The sequence below is a fragment of the Phalacrocorax carbo genome, chromosome 9, assembly GCF_963921805.1.
Source record: "Phalacrocorax carbo chromosome 9, bPhaCar2.1, whole genome shotgun sequence".
Classification (NCBI taxonomy): domain Eukaryota; kingdom Metazoa; phylum Chordata; class Aves; order Suliformes; family Phalacrocoracidae; genus Phalacrocorax; species Phalacrocorax carbo.
In genome coordinates, this window is record NC_087521.1 from 11,457,396 (window position 1) to 11,477,002 (window position 19,607).

General features: G+C 40.9%; 1 protein-coding gene across 13 annotated transcripts in view; it reads left to right on the forward strand.

Moving 5' to 3' along the window:
• MIPOL1 (mirror-image polydactyly 1) overlaps window positions 1-12,437 on the forward strand; it is a 202,072-nt gene extending 189,635 nt beyond the window's left edge. For all 13 annotated transcript variants that reach the window (XM_064460309.1, XM_064460298.1, XM_064460299.1 and 10 more), the window contains one exon: window positions 6,171-12,437. In XM_064460309.1, the coding sequence (XP_064316379.1) occupies window positions 6,171-6,237 (67 nt within the window). In that variant the 3' untranslated portion in view covers window positions 6,238-12,437. The remainder of the gene's footprint in view (window positions 1-6,170) is intronic.
• The last annotated feature ends 7,170 nt before the right edge of the window (window positions 12,438-19,607 follow it).

The window sequence follows — 19,607 nt, forward strand, 5'->3', positions numbered from 1 at the left end:
AGTGACATTACAAACAGTGTTGGGCAGGCAGGAATTGGCGGCAGTGCCTGGAGTGATTAGATTCAACACTGTGGTCTACCGCGGTTTAGAGCTCGCAGATGCTGCTAAATCGGTCTCTAAGACTTGTGTTTTAAGACCAGAAAGGACCATTAATACCGGTCAGTCCAGCCACCTGTCTAACACAGGGCACCAAATTTTACTCGGTAATTCCTGCATCAGGTTCAAAACCACTGCTGAACCCCAGCATGTCATTTAGAAAGACACCCAGTCTTCAATCCAAAAGATGTAGAGGGAACTTTGTTAAGCAGAGAGAGGCAGCCTGGTGTATCTGAACCACATGTAGTCTTTACCTCTATGATGATTTATGAAGGAATTGTTACAGACTGGTGTATGACCGTTAAATGCAACCAGTGATGTTTTTTAGTGAGTTGACCAAAAATTATTCTTGTTCAAAAGGTAGGCTTTTGAGGTGGCAAAAATAATACCTGAATTGAAGGATAAGAATAGTTAAAGATTCACTGAACCACCCAGAGGTAAGGGGGCGATGCCTCTGTAGTGTGGTAGATAGGCCACTCACTGCGGGGTCGTAGCCTTACGTTCCAGGCTTTGATCCAGTGAGCAATTTATTCAGTCAGAGCAGCCTCAATATTTGAAATTGAGAACAAGGCACCCCAGCACCCGATGTTAGCACAGTGCTGCTCCCTTGAGAGGGAAGCAGCTGGAGTCCAGTTCCCCTGTACAGATAATAGAGCTGAACCAGTTTCCTCCAGCCTCTTGAGTAAATGATCCTATCCAAGTGACTGGTTTCTAGGTGAGACTAGTATCAGAGCAGCCTCTCTTCTCTCTGTCACTTGATTCCTTGACTTTTACAGAAAATGCCTGAAAATGAGTACTCCATTTAGGATTTGATTAAATATATACAAGAGAAAGACTGAAGGAAAGGAGAGGAAAAGGAAAGGAAAGGAATTTTTTTCGTTTGAGGTGAAATTAAGTGAACTTTTTGTATGACCGCTCACCGAACAGTTATTCACTGAGCTCTGCTGCTAAACTGCTTGTAATGCTTTTGTCCAACGCATTTTATTTACCAAAGATATTTTCAAATGCTTGGTTTCTAAAGGGAATTAATGTTAGCAAAACACATTCCACAAAAAAGCCAGAAATCATGCAAGTAAGGCCATCTTCATAGCCTGAGCCTAATCTTATCTACTGGAAAGATAACCAAGGGTTATAGTTTAGGTTTATAAGCCTTTATATAGCATTTCAAACTCCAGGAGGGTTTTGTTTTTATCACTTAACTCCTCCATCTGCAGGTAGAAGCTATTGTTCTTGGCTAGTCTATGTATTGCTTTGCAGATTAGGACACAGGCTACTTGAAGGATGCCCTTTTCTTCCAGCTGGGTGTCCATTTTTGCTATTTCTGGGTCGTGATGCCCTGGAAGATCACCCTGTGGCTGTATAACTGTCATATACAGAACTTGTGCATAAAGGCCACTGCTCTCCGTTGGGGTGAGTTCCTTTGGCCAGAGATGGAGCAGCGGGGGGGGATGTACTGATCTATGTGGATCTACAGAGTTGCAGGGTTTTTACTGATCCCAAGCTACAGTTTAGAGCTAGACGTCTTCAGCAGAATACGTGAAAGGAGAGCAAGCCAAAAATGTGGCTAAGCATCAGTTCTAGAGACCAGTACATAACATGTTTGCAACTACATGTCCACCTTCTGGGCTCCCAGAACAAATTTCTCTGTCAGTAAGAATTTTAAGTCTGCTTTATGGAGACTGATTCTAAAACCAAAATGATTTATACTCAAGGGAGTAAAGCTCTCTAAGGCTTTGGTAAAAATCAAAGCAGATTGTCAGACAGTTCAGGAGCTATGTAAGAGCACTCCATATAACAACATACACTCCATAGAGGCTTTTTGTCAGATGTGTGCATAGGTGATAAGAGAACACAATTTGAAATAACTGGAAGAGGAGTTGAGAACAGTCGAGAAATTGTCTTGGGAAAGACACACCTAGCAATGTTCTTGTTTAGGTAGCATTCCTCTGAAGATGAGGACCTTCTTAAAGCTTAGCAACACTTTTAAAAGTACATATTCAAACCGGTAATATTGTAGCAGCAAGCCCCTCAAGGAAGTCTTTTTATTTCTGTATTAAAACACAGATTCAGGTTCACCTGATTAATTCCAAATTTGTATTGAGCAAGAATTAATCCACTGCAATTCAAGACTCTTCGCATGATGCACCTTTTGCTAACTTTAAAATAATGATAGTCCAGATGTCCCTTTCCTAATTTATGGTTTGGTTTTTTTAGTTTTCCATTTCATGGAAGCACTGAGGTGAGCATTAAAGAAGTAAGTAATATAGATAAAGAATATTCCTAGCTCTCAACTTTGTGCTTTTCGTGGATACAAATTCTATCTATCCCAAAAAACACAGGACTTTTTGACCCTGGGTATGTGCAAGACTATAAATAAAAGCAAATTTATATCTATCCATCTGAATACATAGGTTGTTCCTGTATTTTATATGCCATTTTGTACTCATTTTGCATGCACACATACAGTAATCATGTAAAGAATGATGAAATGGTATTTGCTAAGAGAATTATCTTTTAAGGAACAGATTTTCTAGAATTATTTAAGTATCAAGAAATAGCAAAGGGATTTTCCAAAATCTCTAAGCAAGAAATTGAAATCTGTGAGAATGAAGAGTGAGACCTTAAGAGGCTTTGTTGAACATTCCTAAATGTGTCTGTCTGTCCTTGCACATTTGGACCTTCAGCACTGCAGCTGAGTTGCCCACCATATCATTCTTCTGTCTGACCTAAAACACCAGCTGAAATACTTTCTTCCTGTATTACTGGTTTGGTTGCTGCATGAAATGCAAATTCAGTGAGTGTCTTTCTTACATCTCAGGAGAAGATAGTGTCATGTTGTACATTTAATTTATACTATGAGGACTGTTTCCTTCACAAGCAAAAAGACAAATGTCATCTGTTAAATCTGTGTCTTAGTGTGCAGTCAAAGATCGTATTTATTGCTTTCAATTAAGTAAAATACGGTGAGATTATACTGGCAGATACATCATGATTGCACAAAGTAATAAAAGTTGCTTTCTTCAGGTCAGTGTCTTCTGTAATTTGAATGAAATTCTGCAAACACTGAGACTTCTAGGGTAGTTCCCAGCACCTCCCATTTGTCTGTTTAGATATTTAAGTTACCTTTGGTCTTGATGTATAAGACTGTTCCTTCAGTTCACCACAGATTAAAATGCTGAGCTTCCAAAGGAGCTGCCTGAAGCATCCCACCAGGCTGGGTACTGAGCCGTATTGACAAGAGGCAATTCTGCCACCCTAACCCCTTGCAGGTAGTACTTCATTGACACAAACAGCCTTGTCAGCTGCCTTTTACTACTCACAAAGAAAAATGTTGCTTAGTGTGAGTTGGGATGGCAGAGTTGGGCCCTTAGTGAACAAAGAGTCCAGGATTATCATTCCGAAAAGCCCCCTGAGGCCTTTATCAAGAGTTATTAACCACTGATTCAGCCCATAGCATTATTTTGTAGGCTTAAGTGGGATTTCAGTAGTATATTGGGTCTTGTGTCTGTGTAGGGGTGAATTTTGCCCTCTGTTATTTTATCTTATAAATAGCTGTTACAGTTTCTCTTTTACATTATTGTTTAAATCTCCTTCAAAGGTATGGTTTCTTAATCCCCTGCAGCTTTTTTTTTCTTTCTTCTAATAAAGAATAAATAAATTTGCAAATCCACACATGACTGAAACAAAAGGCAAATAAGCCCTGCACGGTTTGTAGTTGGTGCAGGATACCTCATTTTGATGATTTCAGTCATCATTCATTTGAAAAGCAGAAGCTATGATTGTTAAGCCTCATTATTTTCAATGAAGCCTGACAGTTTCAAGGTTAAACAGAAGACAGCTACTTTCATCCCAGTGGTATTTCTCTACAAACATGGGCAGCTCTCTGCTAACTTGTCTGCTCTGGTGTGCAGTGTCATTGCTTGGTCACAGAGGGGTGCACATCTAAGCAGGACAGCGTGCAGGACAGTGTGTAAGCAGTGACCTCCAACCTGTGTCTCCCCAAATGAAACTTCAATTACTGAAGTCATTTCTCCCCCACTTGTATAAGCCATGCAGTATTTCTTTTTAACTGAACAGTGATTTAAATAAGCCATGATCTCAGATTCTACTGTTTTTCTGCTCTGTCCCAGAAAACAATTTGCAGCCTGAGCCTTCTGTTTGTCCAGACAGTTTGAAATGTTTCTCCTGTGCTTTATGTCTCTGAAGCAAATTAGAGAAGGTGCTAGTGTGGAAGAGAAAGGGACCTTCAGTGATAGTTAAAGTGGCTGGGAAAGCCTCAATGCTTCTGAACATACATGCTGTTAAAAGTGACGACTGGTCTGCCATTGCTTTCTGAAATTGCACATGGACTAACAACTGATTTAACAGGGAAACTTCTCAGTAAGAGAGGCTGAGGAAACTATGACCTATCGGTAACTGAGTTAAAACCCTTAGAACCCAGAAAACATTGATTTATGCACTGTAAGAGAACTTTCAGGAGCAAATGATCTGTGAAAGCCCTGTCTTTATACTTGCATGGACTGACTGCACCAAGTTATGACTGTCTGGGTGCTGCCTCCATAAAGAAGAATTGCACTAGTTGGTTAAAAAGTGATACATGGAAAACTGAAGGGAGAGGAGTAGCAAAGTAGTAGTTTTTCACCTGTGCTTTCACTCCATTAGAGTCCCTGTGGAACAGCTAGAACCAGCTGAACTTTCCACATACATTTCCTGCTGTCTGATAATTACATTAGGGTGGTGAATTCTTAATCTTGTTTCAGGAATTAAGTCACCTGGTGAGTACAATGAAAGGTGTAGCTTCATGGTGCTTGGTGGTTCCTGGAAAACAAGAGTGCTTCAATACGTACCATGTGCATTAGTCATGACTTGTGGCAATAAATCTAAGACGTGTTAACTAGTTTTCCTGCACTGAAATTACTAATGCATCCATGAGATAAAATTAATTTTGCAGTTTTGATAAAGCTGTGGGGTTTTTATTTCCTACCTGCATTCCTCATGTTGTATAATATATATAAAAAAACAAAGCAACCTGTCTTTTCAGATAAGAAAAAACGGTCAACTTTGCAACTGTGAATACAGCTATTTGAACTTGCAACTCTTTTTATCCATTATGGAAGTTGTTTGTATAATATGCTGAACATGGCTCTAAAAGTGTTCTACTACACACAGTTTCTGCTTTTATATAGTTTATACAGTTAGTTTATTTGTGGGAGAGCTTTCACTGAAGGATTCCATAAAACATAGATAAATTGAAGAAATAGCTTGAATGCATGGTTACTGGAGTGCTGAAGATGAATGCGTGCAAATGGAAAATGCTGAACAAACTTATCCCTTTGCATTTGCCTACATAGTTTAACAAAAGGAAAGAACAAATTAAGCCAGTGAGGTGCTGGACATGCTTATAGCCTGTGCCTTAAAGCTAAGAGAGGATTAGGCAGCTTTCTGTCCTACTTATTTAGACTGTTAATTTTTCTGTAGTTGTGTCAATATAATAATCATATGGGCCACCTTCAAGCTATCATCATCCACATCCTCAGAAACTTGGTTTGTTGAGTATTTTGACGAAGTCTTTTACATAAAACACAAGGGGTTTTAGGCATAAATTAATAAACTGGACAATAAAATTATCTGTTGGATAACAGGCAGGGTATTTTTTAAGGGTAAACAACAGCTAAGTGTTACATTTAACAAGAGCCATGGACCACTCGTATTTTCAAAAGCACAAGAATTTAATGTCTTGCTTACACCAAAGTGCATATGTGCCACAGGATTGCTGCACAGGGGTTTGTGTTAGTGCCTTACAGGGACCTCAGATACTACATATACTACAAAAGAAGAGTGAGTTGATATATACCACTGACTGCAAATGGGTTGGGTTGTAGGTTAAAAAGTTTTCAGTAACTTGTCTGCATTTTCCCTTAATGTCTGTCTTTTACAGTAGTGCTTTGTTTCTGAGCGTGACCACCACCAGGACAGCTTGGTTCAGTGCAAACACTGTCTCTTTCAGCCAGAACATTCCTAACGTTAGCTTCCTTTTTTTTTCTCTCCTCTCCCTCTCCCCTGCCCCCTCTCAGGTTGGAAAGGCTGGTGGACGTCTTGAGGAAGAAGGTTGGAGCAGGGACCATTAGGACCGTGATCTGATTGAAAGCTCTAGTCTAAGGAAGCATTCACATCTGGTGACCAGGCTGCTTCATTCAGCACTGTGTAAACACTAAAGCCTTAACTTAGCAAACAGTTGTTAGAAGTGGGACACTCCAGCGACATTCCAAGCTGAGATAAAATCAAATCATAAATGTTTAACTACTTTGCTGCTGAGTTCTGTGATTTGTTGAAATGTTTCACTGCAAATATATATTTGTTTTTAAGCAGATGCATTGTGGCACTGTGTACTGTGAAAAATGATGTAGACGCTTATTTTAACAGTCTGTCCTCTCAGTGTTACTAGACTGTAGTCAGTCTGCTGCAAGGCACAGCTTGATCATGTTTTCGAATACTGCAGGCTTCAGGTGCAAAATCCTGCAAAGCAATTTCAAAATTTAAATCCTTTATGTTATTTGTGAGACTGCAAACAGTCCAGTATTTGTATGTTAAATATATTAATTGATAAAGTAGGTTCACATCCAAGAAATATCTCTAGCTAGTATATTGGGTATTTTTTTCTTCCTTACTTATACACCATTGAACTGCAGCTAGTGGCTGTGGCTACAGCTAAGGGAACGATACACGTATAGCTTTATACAGCGGTTGAATAGCTGCTGCTAGTACATGGCATTTTCAGCATACATTAAAAAGAAATCTACAGTTAGGTTTCACTGGATGTACAGCTTCATAAATTGCAACATGAAAGCCTTATAATGTTGTACAGTATCTCAGACAGCGGGAAAGGTTTCCTGTATTGTTTTTACTCGCTCCGTCATTTCCTATGCCAGAAAATCTCTCAGATATTCAGAAACCACCTTATAGAGTCAAAATTCACCTTTTCAGTGTAAGCTTCATCACTCACCCCTTCCCTACAGGACTATTTGCCTCCTTCTTCTAGACCTCTGATTTCTCTGCAGCGCAGGTGTACCATTCAGATGGGATTTGAGGCCAGACTGCTAACCTTCTGCTTTGTGTACGCCTGAGGTGCCGTGGGACTGAACTCAAAGGCTGAAGGATGGACTCCTACAAGGAGGGCAGAAATTGAGGGGTGAGGAGGAAAATTTGGGGTACACAGACATTACTGACCTTAAAGATACAGGAGAGTCAGACCTAGAGTTATATTTGTGACCCAAACATCTCCTTGTATTCGGTATGTCTTTGTCACATGACCCAAAGTGAGCAGAAATGTCAGGTCAGCGCTTGTATAAACCTGCTCAGAAGGGCATCTGTAATCTGTAAGCAGCCCAAGTTCAGTAATGAATCTCAGGAGCACGGTGGGCTTTATGCTACTTCCAGGACCAGCCAGCTCAAGCAGGGTGGATGTAGCTCCTAAGTCTTCCACTTGCCTACTCTGCTTTGTGGTTAATGTTGTTATGCTGTTTTCCCTCTTAATGTTTGCATCTACAGATGTCATGATAGGGCAGTCTAGCTGAAGAAACTAAAAACTTAGTTTTGGATAGGGGGAGACATTTCAGTGCCTGTTTTTCCTTTCAAGCACTTCCATGTTAAACCTTCGTCATCTGCAGACCTAAGCTCCTCCTAGTTTCAGTCAACCAAACCTAACCACTTGCAGGGAGATGAGTAGCATTCCTTCAAGCACTTCTAGAAACCCCTGAAGTGCTCCTTTTTGACCTTGGGTCAATCCCAAGATAGCCAGTGAGTCTGGAGTCTCTCCCCCACACTTACTCAGTGGGAAGAAAGTTTCGTGCTTCCAGACCAGAGGACTGTCACCCCGCTGCTCCCAGCCCCTTCGCCATCTCCTGTGTGCTGCTGTCCAGCACTTGGGCAGCTCAGCTGCTCTTTTTTCTACTGTCCTCACTGAGCTTTAGTGCACTAAGTGAAAGACAAGATCTCCTGAGCTGTCAGTGCTGTTGAACCATTTCTGCTCTAAGGAAGTGGTGAGGAAGGAACAAAGATAAAAATGTAATGGCTACCGTACTGTGCTAGACCAAAGGTCCAACTAGCCCACAGACTGCCTGTGGCAATAACCAGTGGAAGATGCCTGGGAAAGGGTATGAAGTCAGGCCAGCTCTAGTAACCTTTCTCCCAAATGGTCTCCCAACAATTTGTTATTTAGGGGCTTTCTGAGCCAGAGGTGGTGTCTTTGTATTTAACAGCATTTTTTCATTACGTGTTTTTGAATCTATTTAAACTTTTAGCATCTACTTGTTCCTGTCACGAGGGCTTATGCAGTTAATGATGCACTGAGTGAAGAAATATTTGCTTTTCTTTGTTATGAACCAGCTCTATTCATTTCCTATCATCTAGTTTTTGTATTAGAGAAATGGTGAATAACCATTCCCTGTTCGTATTTTTCCCATGTCCCTGCTGATTTTACATATTTGGCATCCTTCCTGCACCATGGCTTTTCGAGAGAGAACCCCTAGTCTCTTGTAAAGAAGCTATCTCATGCTTTTAATTGGCCTTGTTATACTAAACTATTTCTTTCCCAGTTCTGCAGTGTCTTTACTGAGATACAACCAGATTTGTGCCTGGTATTCAAGATACGGACAAATTGTGACTTTAACCGTTGTCATAGTGGTGTCTGTTTTATTCTCTATGCAACCTGTAATCATTTTTAGCATTGGATTTCCTTTATGACAGGTGATTTCTTGGAATTAATATTTCTGTAATAATAACAACTCTAGATCTCATTCCTCAGTTAAAATATTCAGCTCAGAGTTCATCACAGGGTGTGTGAAGACAGTACTGTTTTCTGAATGCATAACTTTGCATTTATGGGTACTGAACATCATCTGTTGTTTTAGCATGCATCCCATGGTGACCATGAGCTCCTATTCCATCTCTTTTCACAGCTCATCTTTACTACTCACAGCAACATAGTATCATCAGCATCTCCATGCTGAATACGGTGGTATGAAATATCACTATCTCCAAATTAACCCCCTTTTCAAGGTGATTTCTTAGTTAAGTGGAACAACATGGGCTCTGGAGCGAAGATGACTGTAGGATAATAAAGTACCTTTCCTTCACTATGAAAATTATACATTTATTCTTAACCATTGTTTTAATCTAACTTTTAATTACTTATTTTTCCATGTAAAGATCTTCCATCTTACTCCTTGGCAGCTTTTATGAGACAGCTTCTTTGCTACTTTTTGTTGTGGTTTAACCCAGCAGGCAGCTAAACACCACAGAGCTGTTCGCTCACCCCCCCACACCCAGGGATATGGGGGAGAGATTGGGAAAATAAAAAAGTAAGATTCATGGGTTGAGATAAGGACAGTTTAATATGACACAAAAGGAAAGGGGGTGGGGGGTGGGAGGGTGGAATAATAATGATAAAAGAATATACAAAATAAGTGATGCACAATGCAATTGCTCACCACCTGCCAACCGATGCCCAGCCAGTTCCCAAGCAGCAGCCGACCAGCTTTCCCCTAGTTTAAATACTGAACATGACATCATATGATATGGAATATCCATTTGGTCGGTTTGGGTCAGCGGTTCTGGCCGTGCCCCCTCCCAGCTTCTTCTGCATCTCAAGCCTTCTCAGTCAGTGGAGCATGAGAAGCTGAAAAGTCCTTGACTTAGCATAAGCACTACTTATTAGCAACTAAAATATCAGTGGGTTAACAACATTATTCTCATCCTAAATCCAAAAACAGCACTATACCAGCTACTAGGAAGAAAATTAACTCTATCCCAGGTAATATCAGGACACTTTGGAAATGCGAGTTTACTAAATCAGGGCTTGTTTTCCATGCATGAATGTGTTAAGTTCCTCCTTCCCCTGGGAGCATGAAGAAGTCCTCACCTTGCCCCAAGTCTTTCCACCTCTGAGCAAATAATCTTGTGAGTTCAGGCTTCATACGGCAAGACTGTTTGACCTCCATCCTCTTGTGTCAGCTGGCTTTGTTTAGGAAAGTAGGATTGGCCAGGCAAAAGCAGTCTAGCAAACGCAATGTCAGATACATCTGGTTGTGGGTAATACTCGATTTGGTGAAATCAGGTGATAATTTTGCTTCTTAATTTTTCTTTTGACACATTGTACCTAAGTAAAAAAATATTTCCTGACTCTGTCATATGACTTGTACCAAGTAGCCTGAAATTCAGTGAGCTTTTTAGTTAGGGATTTTTATCATCCTGTACATAAATGACTTTGAATCATAATTAAAATAGGTGTTGATTTTTAAAATTCAGCTAGAGATGTTTGTCTTTTTTGAAAAGGACCTCAGGAAATTTACTGTGCTGAGGGGCAAAGATCTGGAAACGGTTGGGTTCTCACTCTTCCTTGCTAACAACCTGGTGTGTGGTCTTTGGCAAATCCCTTAGTGACAGTCATCAAAGGTATGCAGCCCCTGAAGAGGTGCCTAGGCTCCTCGGGGGAGTTTGTAAAAGCATCTGTGTGGCTAACGTGAAAACGCTTTTGCTTCTTCACCAGCTGAAGTGAAAAGCAAAAGTCACACAGGCCCAGTAATGCAGGCCCAGCCTTTAGTGCCCTCAGGTGAATTTCTGGCCCCATTGAACCCAGATTTGCAGTGTGATGAGGGCAGGGATTCTGGTCTGGCATGTAGAAGTATGGTGGTAATGATAACAAGGGTTAAGTGGTTTTTATCATATAGCTTATTCATTGAGAACTGATCGTTGTCCATGCAGAGCTTTGAAGGTGAAAAGAAGCCTGCCCTATATAGCAGACAAATGCAATTGTCACTTCTGTCCTGGTTTATGAGAGAAGGATGAGCTTTCATCAGGTAATGTACCAGGAGTAGCAATTCATTGGTCTCCCAATGGAACAGCAGTTCATGATGAAAGGTGGCTCATCATAGGCAATGCTTAAGGTGAAGGTTGTAATTACTGGTCAAATTAGTGTCCCTGCTGTCTTGAAGAGCACTGAGATACTCAGAAACATCCTTCCCCTGTGAGATTTTTTGTGTTTCTCTTGACGATCCTGCAGCACGTTATACATTGGGAGCCATTTGTGGTATATGCCAGGGTGAAATATGTAAATAGCATCATGTTGGCTCAGGATAAGAGCATTATTAATGCTTTTCAGCACTGTAATTATATTCATAGTAAGCCTTCCCTAAGCCCTCACTAATTAACAATATTGTGACAAATCAACTTTAACAGAAAAGAACTGTGGACCTTTAGTCATTTTGTACTGTTTTTCATTCAGCCCACAGCCCTAAACTGGTAGCATGGTTTTCTGTACTAGTGTTGGGAAAACTCCTGATATATGAAAAGTTCAGAGCACCCTCAGTCTTGTTAGTGGAATCCTGTAGATGAAGTCGGTTTGATTCCCCTTTAAATTTATTCACAGGAAAGTAAGATTCATTAGTTAATCATTAATGTAGGGGAATATTAAAACTGCTTTTATAAATAAGCCATCATATTGAAATAGTTTAGTAATGTCAATATGTTGTCACAGGTGCAATTATTTATTTATTTATTCCAAATCACAGGATGTTTTACAAGATACCTTAATTTTCAAATTAAATGGCTTTATAAATATTCTTATCACGTGATCAAGATTTGTAACATCTTTAATCCACGTACACAAATGAACTTCCTATCTAAATGTCAGGATTTCTCTGTGCTTTTGTTTTCATTTGGAATAATTCCAGATGAAGGCTGTTAGGTTTGTTGGGTTTTTGTCTTTTTAATTTGTACCCCAGAAGATTTTCCTCCCATGCAAGAATAAACCATGAGGCACAAGAAATCACTGACCAGCCATTTCTGTGATACTGTGCTTGCTATGATCGCAGCGTTTCATGTGCTGACTCTTATCGCTGTACCATTTCACATGAGGTCTGCAGAACTGGACTTTCTCTGTTTGTTCTTCTCATGCGTTGGCAAATAAAATGCATTCACGAGTCCAAAAAACCAAAGCGGTGTTCTCGTATTAGGTTGATTATAAGTCAGCTGTTGAGCTTCAGCGGTCTAAACATTTCATTCTTCAGTTTTGTTGGGAGCACACATGTTCTGGGAGGCTTTTAAACAAATACTTGAAATGGTTGAAAGATTTACATTGCCAGTGCCTAGCTAAATATGTAGTCTTTAGAAAAGACATGGTTTATTTTGGCACCATTTGAAAAACTCAAATATTTTAAACATTTGTTAAGTTCTAGCTTGCACATTTGAACTAAAAGTTTGCATTCCAAAATTGCATCTCGGGTTACCTGTCTCTCTCTTTTGTATTTTATAATCTCTTTATTAAAATAGTCTTTGCAAAAGGAGTTGGTTTTTAAGGCTGTGTGGTTTTGGGGTTTTTTCCGTTAATCATAAATTATTGCCATTAAGTTAATCAATTTTAAGGTAACATTTACCCGGTAACTTTATTCAACTAAACATCAGAAATGCAATGCCAGAAGTGTTCTCAGAATTTAGGGCTTCATGTTGGTAGCCAAGACTTGGTTGTAAAATTTGTCAAATACAGGAATAGTGGCCAAATCCTGCAGTGCTTTACTCTTCGTCATACTACGTGCTGTGATGAGTAGGTACTAACCCTGATGGTGAGTGCGGGGCCAGGCAATAAAGAAAACAGGTTGAAAAGGTGTACTGAACTGATAAAATAGAATAACTCAAGGAAAAGGAAAAGCCATCTTTCATCTGGGGTTGGTTTTCTTTTCCTCCCTTGGCAGAAGAGGGGGGCAGGGAAAATGTTTAGTCTAATTTTTTATTTTTAAAAAAATCACCTTTTATTTTCTCATAAATTTTAACCTGAAACTGTTATGGAAACTGGAAAAGTTGTGAATGTATAAACTGAAACCACCATATTTTGTTTAAAGCATGCAAGAACCCCTGTTCAACGCGTCCTGGAGCATACCGTTACAATTGTGCACGTGCTTTGGTGTGCTGCCCAGCCAGCCACCAGCGCAAACGGTCACAGCCCTTTCTGAGAGGCTGTCATCAGGAGGAGTTTGGCATGTTTCCTCCATGGCTACCTGGGACCAAACAGAGTCACATTCACAGAAGTTCATCATTATTTCGATGGCTTCTGAACATCATAGAAGCAGATCCATTGTCATTTGGTAAAAGAGCAATATACCTGGTAGGATTAGTCACAAGTGCTTCCCAGTGGTTATGCTAAACCTTGCAGAATACATAACATGAATTTACAATGATTAATTCTCACACATGAATGTGCACACAGTATTTTATGTAAAATTGAGAAAAGTAATGGTTTCCCAAAGAATCAAAGGATGGAAACAGTGGTATATTTGTTCATGAACTAACTATTAGCAGAACTAATTCCAGAGCCAGACTTTTAAAAGCAAAAAAAAAAAAAGAAAACATATTAAGATGCAAAAATTAAAAGCTACTTTAGTACTACTCTGATTCATTGTCTGAAGCCTCAGGGCTTTGTTCATTAGTATTTGACTTCCACTGATGTAGTGCCACTATTTCACAAGTTTTGTGACCAAAGAGGTAAACTGTTTTCAAAAATCAGTCTATGAGAGATGAGGTTACTGGTGTCTGAGCTGATATAGATATCAACATATAGATATCAGCTTAGCTGAAATTTCGCTTAGAAGCAAGATTTCAAATATCTGTAAGTAAGAATCGGCTTTTCAAAAATTAATTTCTTCACTTGGATATTTAGTTTATTCAGAGAACATACTCAACTAAGATGCAGCCTCTGTGAAAGTGTACAAGGCTAGAAATAGAATAACAAACAGTAGGAAGTCTTCATCAACACATGCTCATAGCACTAATATCACCCCATTTGGTGGTTTAACATGCTGTATAGAATTATCAGCTTTGTTTCTTCCACTTCATATAGGGAAAATTTTCTCTCCCACCCCTAACATTCTACCAATGCATGGAGAACGTCAGTATTACAGATGATGGTTGCTAAACATAACTGGTAGAGGAGACACACAAACAGGTAAAGATTAGGAATGTGATCAGCTATGGCATTTGTTATATCAGTTGTTTTAAAATGGCAGCGGCAGAAAACGAAATGCTTCAAGCTGTGACTGTAGTATGGCAGACCACTTCTACTCCTTGACTGTATTGTCACTGGTGGGGACACTACCTTCATCCACAGTCCAAAAGTGTATCATTGGATATGGATATGGAGCTGTGGGGCTCCAAAACACCGTATCAAACACAGGGTTATGAATTCTCAGTCTGTGATGCAGTCAGCAAACGGAGAAAGATGTGGGTAAATCATAGCTTTGACTTTGACACTTCTTCCCATTAGACAAGGAAGGCACAAATCAGGACAGCTGGACTGTTGTTGCTAAAGCAGTGTAACAGAGGAAGTGCAAGATAGAAATTAAACTTTGACCAGAACAGCAGAAAGGAATTGGGTGAAATCCAAAAAAGCGTAATTGTGGAAGCTTTGCCTGCTTCAGACGTAGAAAAGGAGGAATAGTTGTTACAATGAGTGGCAGAAATACTCTGCTTTGCTTACACATTGAAGTCTTGAAAACTTCATGGAAGTCAAAGCATGATACAGCTGTTGTAATACTTGAAAGTAGGTGTCTCACTGAAGTCAAAGTTGGTGTGTGAGAAATTTGGTTGTGTTCAGTTTTTTTCACAAAATTCTTCTTTGATAGGGCAAGCTACCCTGGTTCTAAATTTCAAATAAAACAACATTTCTAATTAACGTGTGGCTGTTTTGGTCACTGTATAATCAGTATGAAAATTGGCAGTGTCCCCTCTACTTCTCACAGGTTAAGCAATAGAAATGACAGCTGTCCTGTCAGTAAGGCTTTCTTGGTATAAATATGACACAAAAAGTTATATCAAAATAGTAAACATTGGATTCTATTTAATAAGATCTGATCTTCTACAATTTTCATCAATAAATGTCAGCACATACTTAAAAGGAAAATTAATAACAATAGTACTTTCTTCCCAAACTGGTAAAAGAAATGCCTAAATGAGCATTTGACTATATGTTGCATTTCTTCCCTCTGGGCCTGATTAGAATTGGCTAACCTAGACTGAGGATTTTCATGACAGATCTTACCACCTCTATTGTTACAGGCAGCGCTCCCAGACATCAGTGCACTATTCTGGCTCAGGTGTACTTGTGAAATGCCACCTCCAGCCATCCACAGCTCTTTATCACGTTTCTAACGGTTCCTCCTCTCTGGCTTAGAAAGTCAGGGCTTCTGTCCATGTGAGTAGAGAAGGAGCACGGCTTGGTTAACCTAGCTGATTTTGACTTAGTCAAAAGGGGGCTAAGAGGGGCTGCAGCCTTTTCAGTGAGCCAGAGTGGTGACCACTGGGAACATCTGGAAGAGCTGGTCCTTGCTAATTTACAGCTCTCAGGGTTTCATTCTGGGCTGTCCCCATTATTAGTTCCAGATAATGAGTTGCCACTGTATGAATAAAAGTAAGGGCCATGTCTACAACAAAGTTGTCATTCGGTGTCTTAAATTTTAATGTGCCTATTTGCTTTAAGTCAAGCTATAAAATCATATCAGCAAAATATTTTGTATGTACAAAAGGATTTTTGTAGTCTTTAAGAAAAATAATACCCCTGTTGGACTGCTTTTTAGACTAATGTTTGGCTACTGGGCATGGAAAAACCTCTAGAGCCAGTTACACCTTCCCAGGAGAGTCAACAAAACTGAATTTTACCATCCTAATGTATTTTATGTTTTCCTCTTGCCAGTACAGCAATGCTCAGCTTTGCGGAAAGGAGAGGGGCTCACTCAGAGGCAAGGGGAACCTGTGGCGTTTCAGGGCATCCAAAGATATAGAGGTGATACTGTGAAAGTGACTGGCTTTCTAAGGCATCTGTCAAAGGGAATGGGGCTCAGAAAGGTTAGTCTGGTCTTGGGGACCAACAGTTTCCCCAGGGGCCGTTACCCCAGGGGGCAGCTGCATTGTATGCTGTAACTGAAGTTCAGCAGCATGATGTAGGCAGTCATGCCTTCTGCCGACTAGATGACCCATGTTTCCCCTTCCCTATGGGTACAAGATTCCTCACACGGAGCACCCATGTGCATTGCCAAGGTAGACATTCTTACTTGGCCTTTCAGAACATATGACCACTTGAGCCCAGACATCTTCTATACTGAGGTAAGTTCTTCCTTAATTCAGCAGTCCCCATAAAAGCCAGCCAAATAAATATTGATCAGACCAGCTGCGGCCAAGAGGGGTGGCGCTGCATGTGCTGGTGGGCCAAGTGGGGAAGGAGAGGTCAAGGTAGAAAGGGAGTGAGGAATGGTGGAGGGTAACTGTGCTTTGCAGATTCATGTAGGGTCTTGAGATACTGTCTGGCCGTGGGGTCCCAGCAGAGAGGGAACCACTGGCCTCTGCATCCGTAGAGGACTGGAAGCAAGTTTTTAATACCATTCCTGCCCTTGACAACAGCTGATGCCTCTCCATGCCTGAAGTTACCTCTGTTTTATTCAGCCAATCAAATCCCAGCCTAAGCCATTTATCAAATCCGGTTCTTTGAGTACATTCAGTGCTTCTGCACATCCTTGCTAGAGTAACACATCACAGGTGGATGAACCACGGCTGTGACCAAATAATGGCTGCACCTCTGCAAGTCTAGATTACCAGGTCAGGCAGTGCAGGAGAAGCAGATCCCTGGAGCAAACAGATAGCATGAAACACCCCACAGCCAGCTTCTGTGCATGTGGGGCCAGGCTGCCTGGTAGCAGGTGATAGAAGCACATCTGCCAGGCTGCTTGGGCATGTGAAATAAAGCACAGAAAGTGGAGCCAGCTGGGAGAGTGCCTTTTAAAGTGCACCCCTAACACAAACCAAAACACAAATGTAGATGCATCCTGAGTGAAATCTGCCTCAGGAATTTGCTCTTTGGAGATGTCTGTTTTTCACAGAGCAGGGGTCACTCTGCTGGGCTGTGATTCCCCCGCTGACCCAAAGGCATTGCATATGGGACTAACTGCACCCATTCATAGTACTTTTGGACTAGAGGTTGCTCACCTCCTGAGAGCCTAAAGTGCAGGAGAAGCAAGGACAGAGATGTGCAAACTCACCCTGAGCTCTGTGATAAGCAAAGGCTTGACTAAGAGTTGTGCTGCTGGTGTGCAGTGGTATCTGTGGAGGGTGAGAGGCACTGCTCTTACCTTCACAACTACAGCATCAAACATCTGAATACAGCAACAACTGCCATAGCACGTGCTGGAAAGAAGGCCAGAAAGCTTCAGAGTTTTGCTCTTCATAATGGAGAAATTCAGCTCAATTGCTTTTCAAGCAGTTAAATGCCCTGCTTCCTCCATGTTTTGCTTGTCTTCTCATGATAACTTTATTTCCCCAGAGCTCTAACAGCCACTAGAGTAAGACTCTTATAAATCTGAACTGCCTGTGCCTAAAGAAAATATGTTTTCATCAGTGTGTGTTTTTGTGAAATCCCACAGGACTGTTCTCAACAGTCCTATATAGCAAATCCACAACTGCCTAGTGTAAGTGTCCACCAAGTTTCAGTAATGGCATTATCCTTGCAATTTTCCAGTCGTTGAAATCTCGTCTGCAAATGACTAACGTTACATGTTATGAGGTGTTTCATCCAGAACTTTACCCTCGCACAGACTCATTTCCTGTAGAGCCGACCATTTGTTATGGGGTGACCTGCTACCTACTGTCTCATTAAAAGTCGTCTTTTTTTTTCAGTGCTATTGACATTTTATCTTCTTAGGGCTCTTCTAAAACCACCTGCTGCAGGTGCCTAACTAGGTGCTGTGACTATTGCTTTCCACTAGTAGTAAAGCGAGCTGAGGTCTGGCAGGCTGAACCACATATTACCCTCTTGACCCAGGATGTGTAGGAGATATACCACCACCTGCCATAGGCATGTCCTGTTTGCCTCTTCCACCCCACCCCCCCAGCTTGCAAAACCTGTAAATTATGTCTAGTTCCTATTCAGTTTCTCTTTTACCTAAGTGATTCATACACAACACACATATCTAGCCAGCTACCATGTCGATTTATGCTGATGATAATACGTGCATATAATATAGTCAACCCAAAGAAAAATATTTCCTTGGCTTGAAAAGCTATTGTGCATTGTAAAGGTGAGAAACCCTGTAGAATGGTTCAGTATATTAAAAACCACATGGCAGGCTCCTCCTCCTTGATTTACTGTTTCTTTTCTGGTGCACTCACCCTAGGAAAGCTGGATACCAACCAAAACTGCATTAATTCCAGCACCCCTTGGTCTGTTGGCCACCCCTAAAGCAGGTCCCAGGCCTTCAGGTGGAACTAAGATGTGTAGGGATTGCAGATGCCTGACGAAGGACCCCACAGAGAATCTACTGCTATTATTGAACTTGTTTTCTAGTCTGTCTCTGTCTTCTTTCAACTTCAGACCAGAAGGTCTCATTAAACTGCTTTTTCCTGAGAACTTAAAGAGCAATTTACTATCCCAAATTCTTCCCCATTTTGATAATTGGAGGACGTGAACAGATCACCATTAATCGTCTCTTGGATAAACTGAACAGAGTGAGCTTCTGATATCACTTATCAGGTATTGCTCAGACAGTAAGGCATTTCTAATTCTTGGGCATGCAGATGCTTGAACTGAACGCAACACTCCTTTCTTCCTCTCAGACATGATCTGTATGGAGCTGATTTCTCCCTGCCCTTACTGTGTACTTTCCTAATTCCAAGGACCATGTTCATTCTCTAAGGCCCAGCATCACCCCAGGACCCCATGCTCAGTGTCAGTCATAGAGTCAGAGTAGGTGTATTTGTGGTCCATTCCTCCCTATAATTTTCTGGATATGGAAGAGACCAGACAGAAAATAATCTGAGGCAGAAAACAATGATGAAAGAGTAAGCTGAAAGAAAGATAGTAAAAATAGAGTTAGGAAGCGCATTTCATTTCTGCTTCATTAACATGAATGCACGTGTCCTGTATTTTTGTTGCTGGACTGTGAATCGTCCCCAGTACATAAAGAAATATGTCCCTGTCATAACCATCTGAAAGTCAAAAGAGCTGAAGCCAGGTAAATATCTAGTAAGGCTGCTACAAAAAAAAAAAAAAAAGAAAACTGATTGTGTAGCTAATCTTGTTGGTTTAGTTGTGTTCCATGGTGATTTTAATTACACTGTAATTTGAGCTAAGTTAAAGGATGGTAAGAATAGTGGCTGGGTAGAGGTTAGTGGAATGTGAATGGAAAGAAGTGATTTGGGGGCAGATCTGATGGGCAGGAATATTGCTCGGCTCCCGGGGAGGGGGCAACAAGCGCAACAGGCCACAAGCGTGACAGGGACTGGTGCCAGGAGGTAGGCCTGGCTGGCAGCAAGGGATAACAGCCACAGAGTAGGGAGAGTGATGCTGACCATGAAAAGGGGGTAAGAAACACTGCAGTGATGCTGGTTAAGAGGGAGGAGGACTCAAAGCTGTAAGGAAGCATATCGCAAGAACAGAACTGCAGAGCTGAATGCCAGCACTGAGCATTCACCCCACCTGG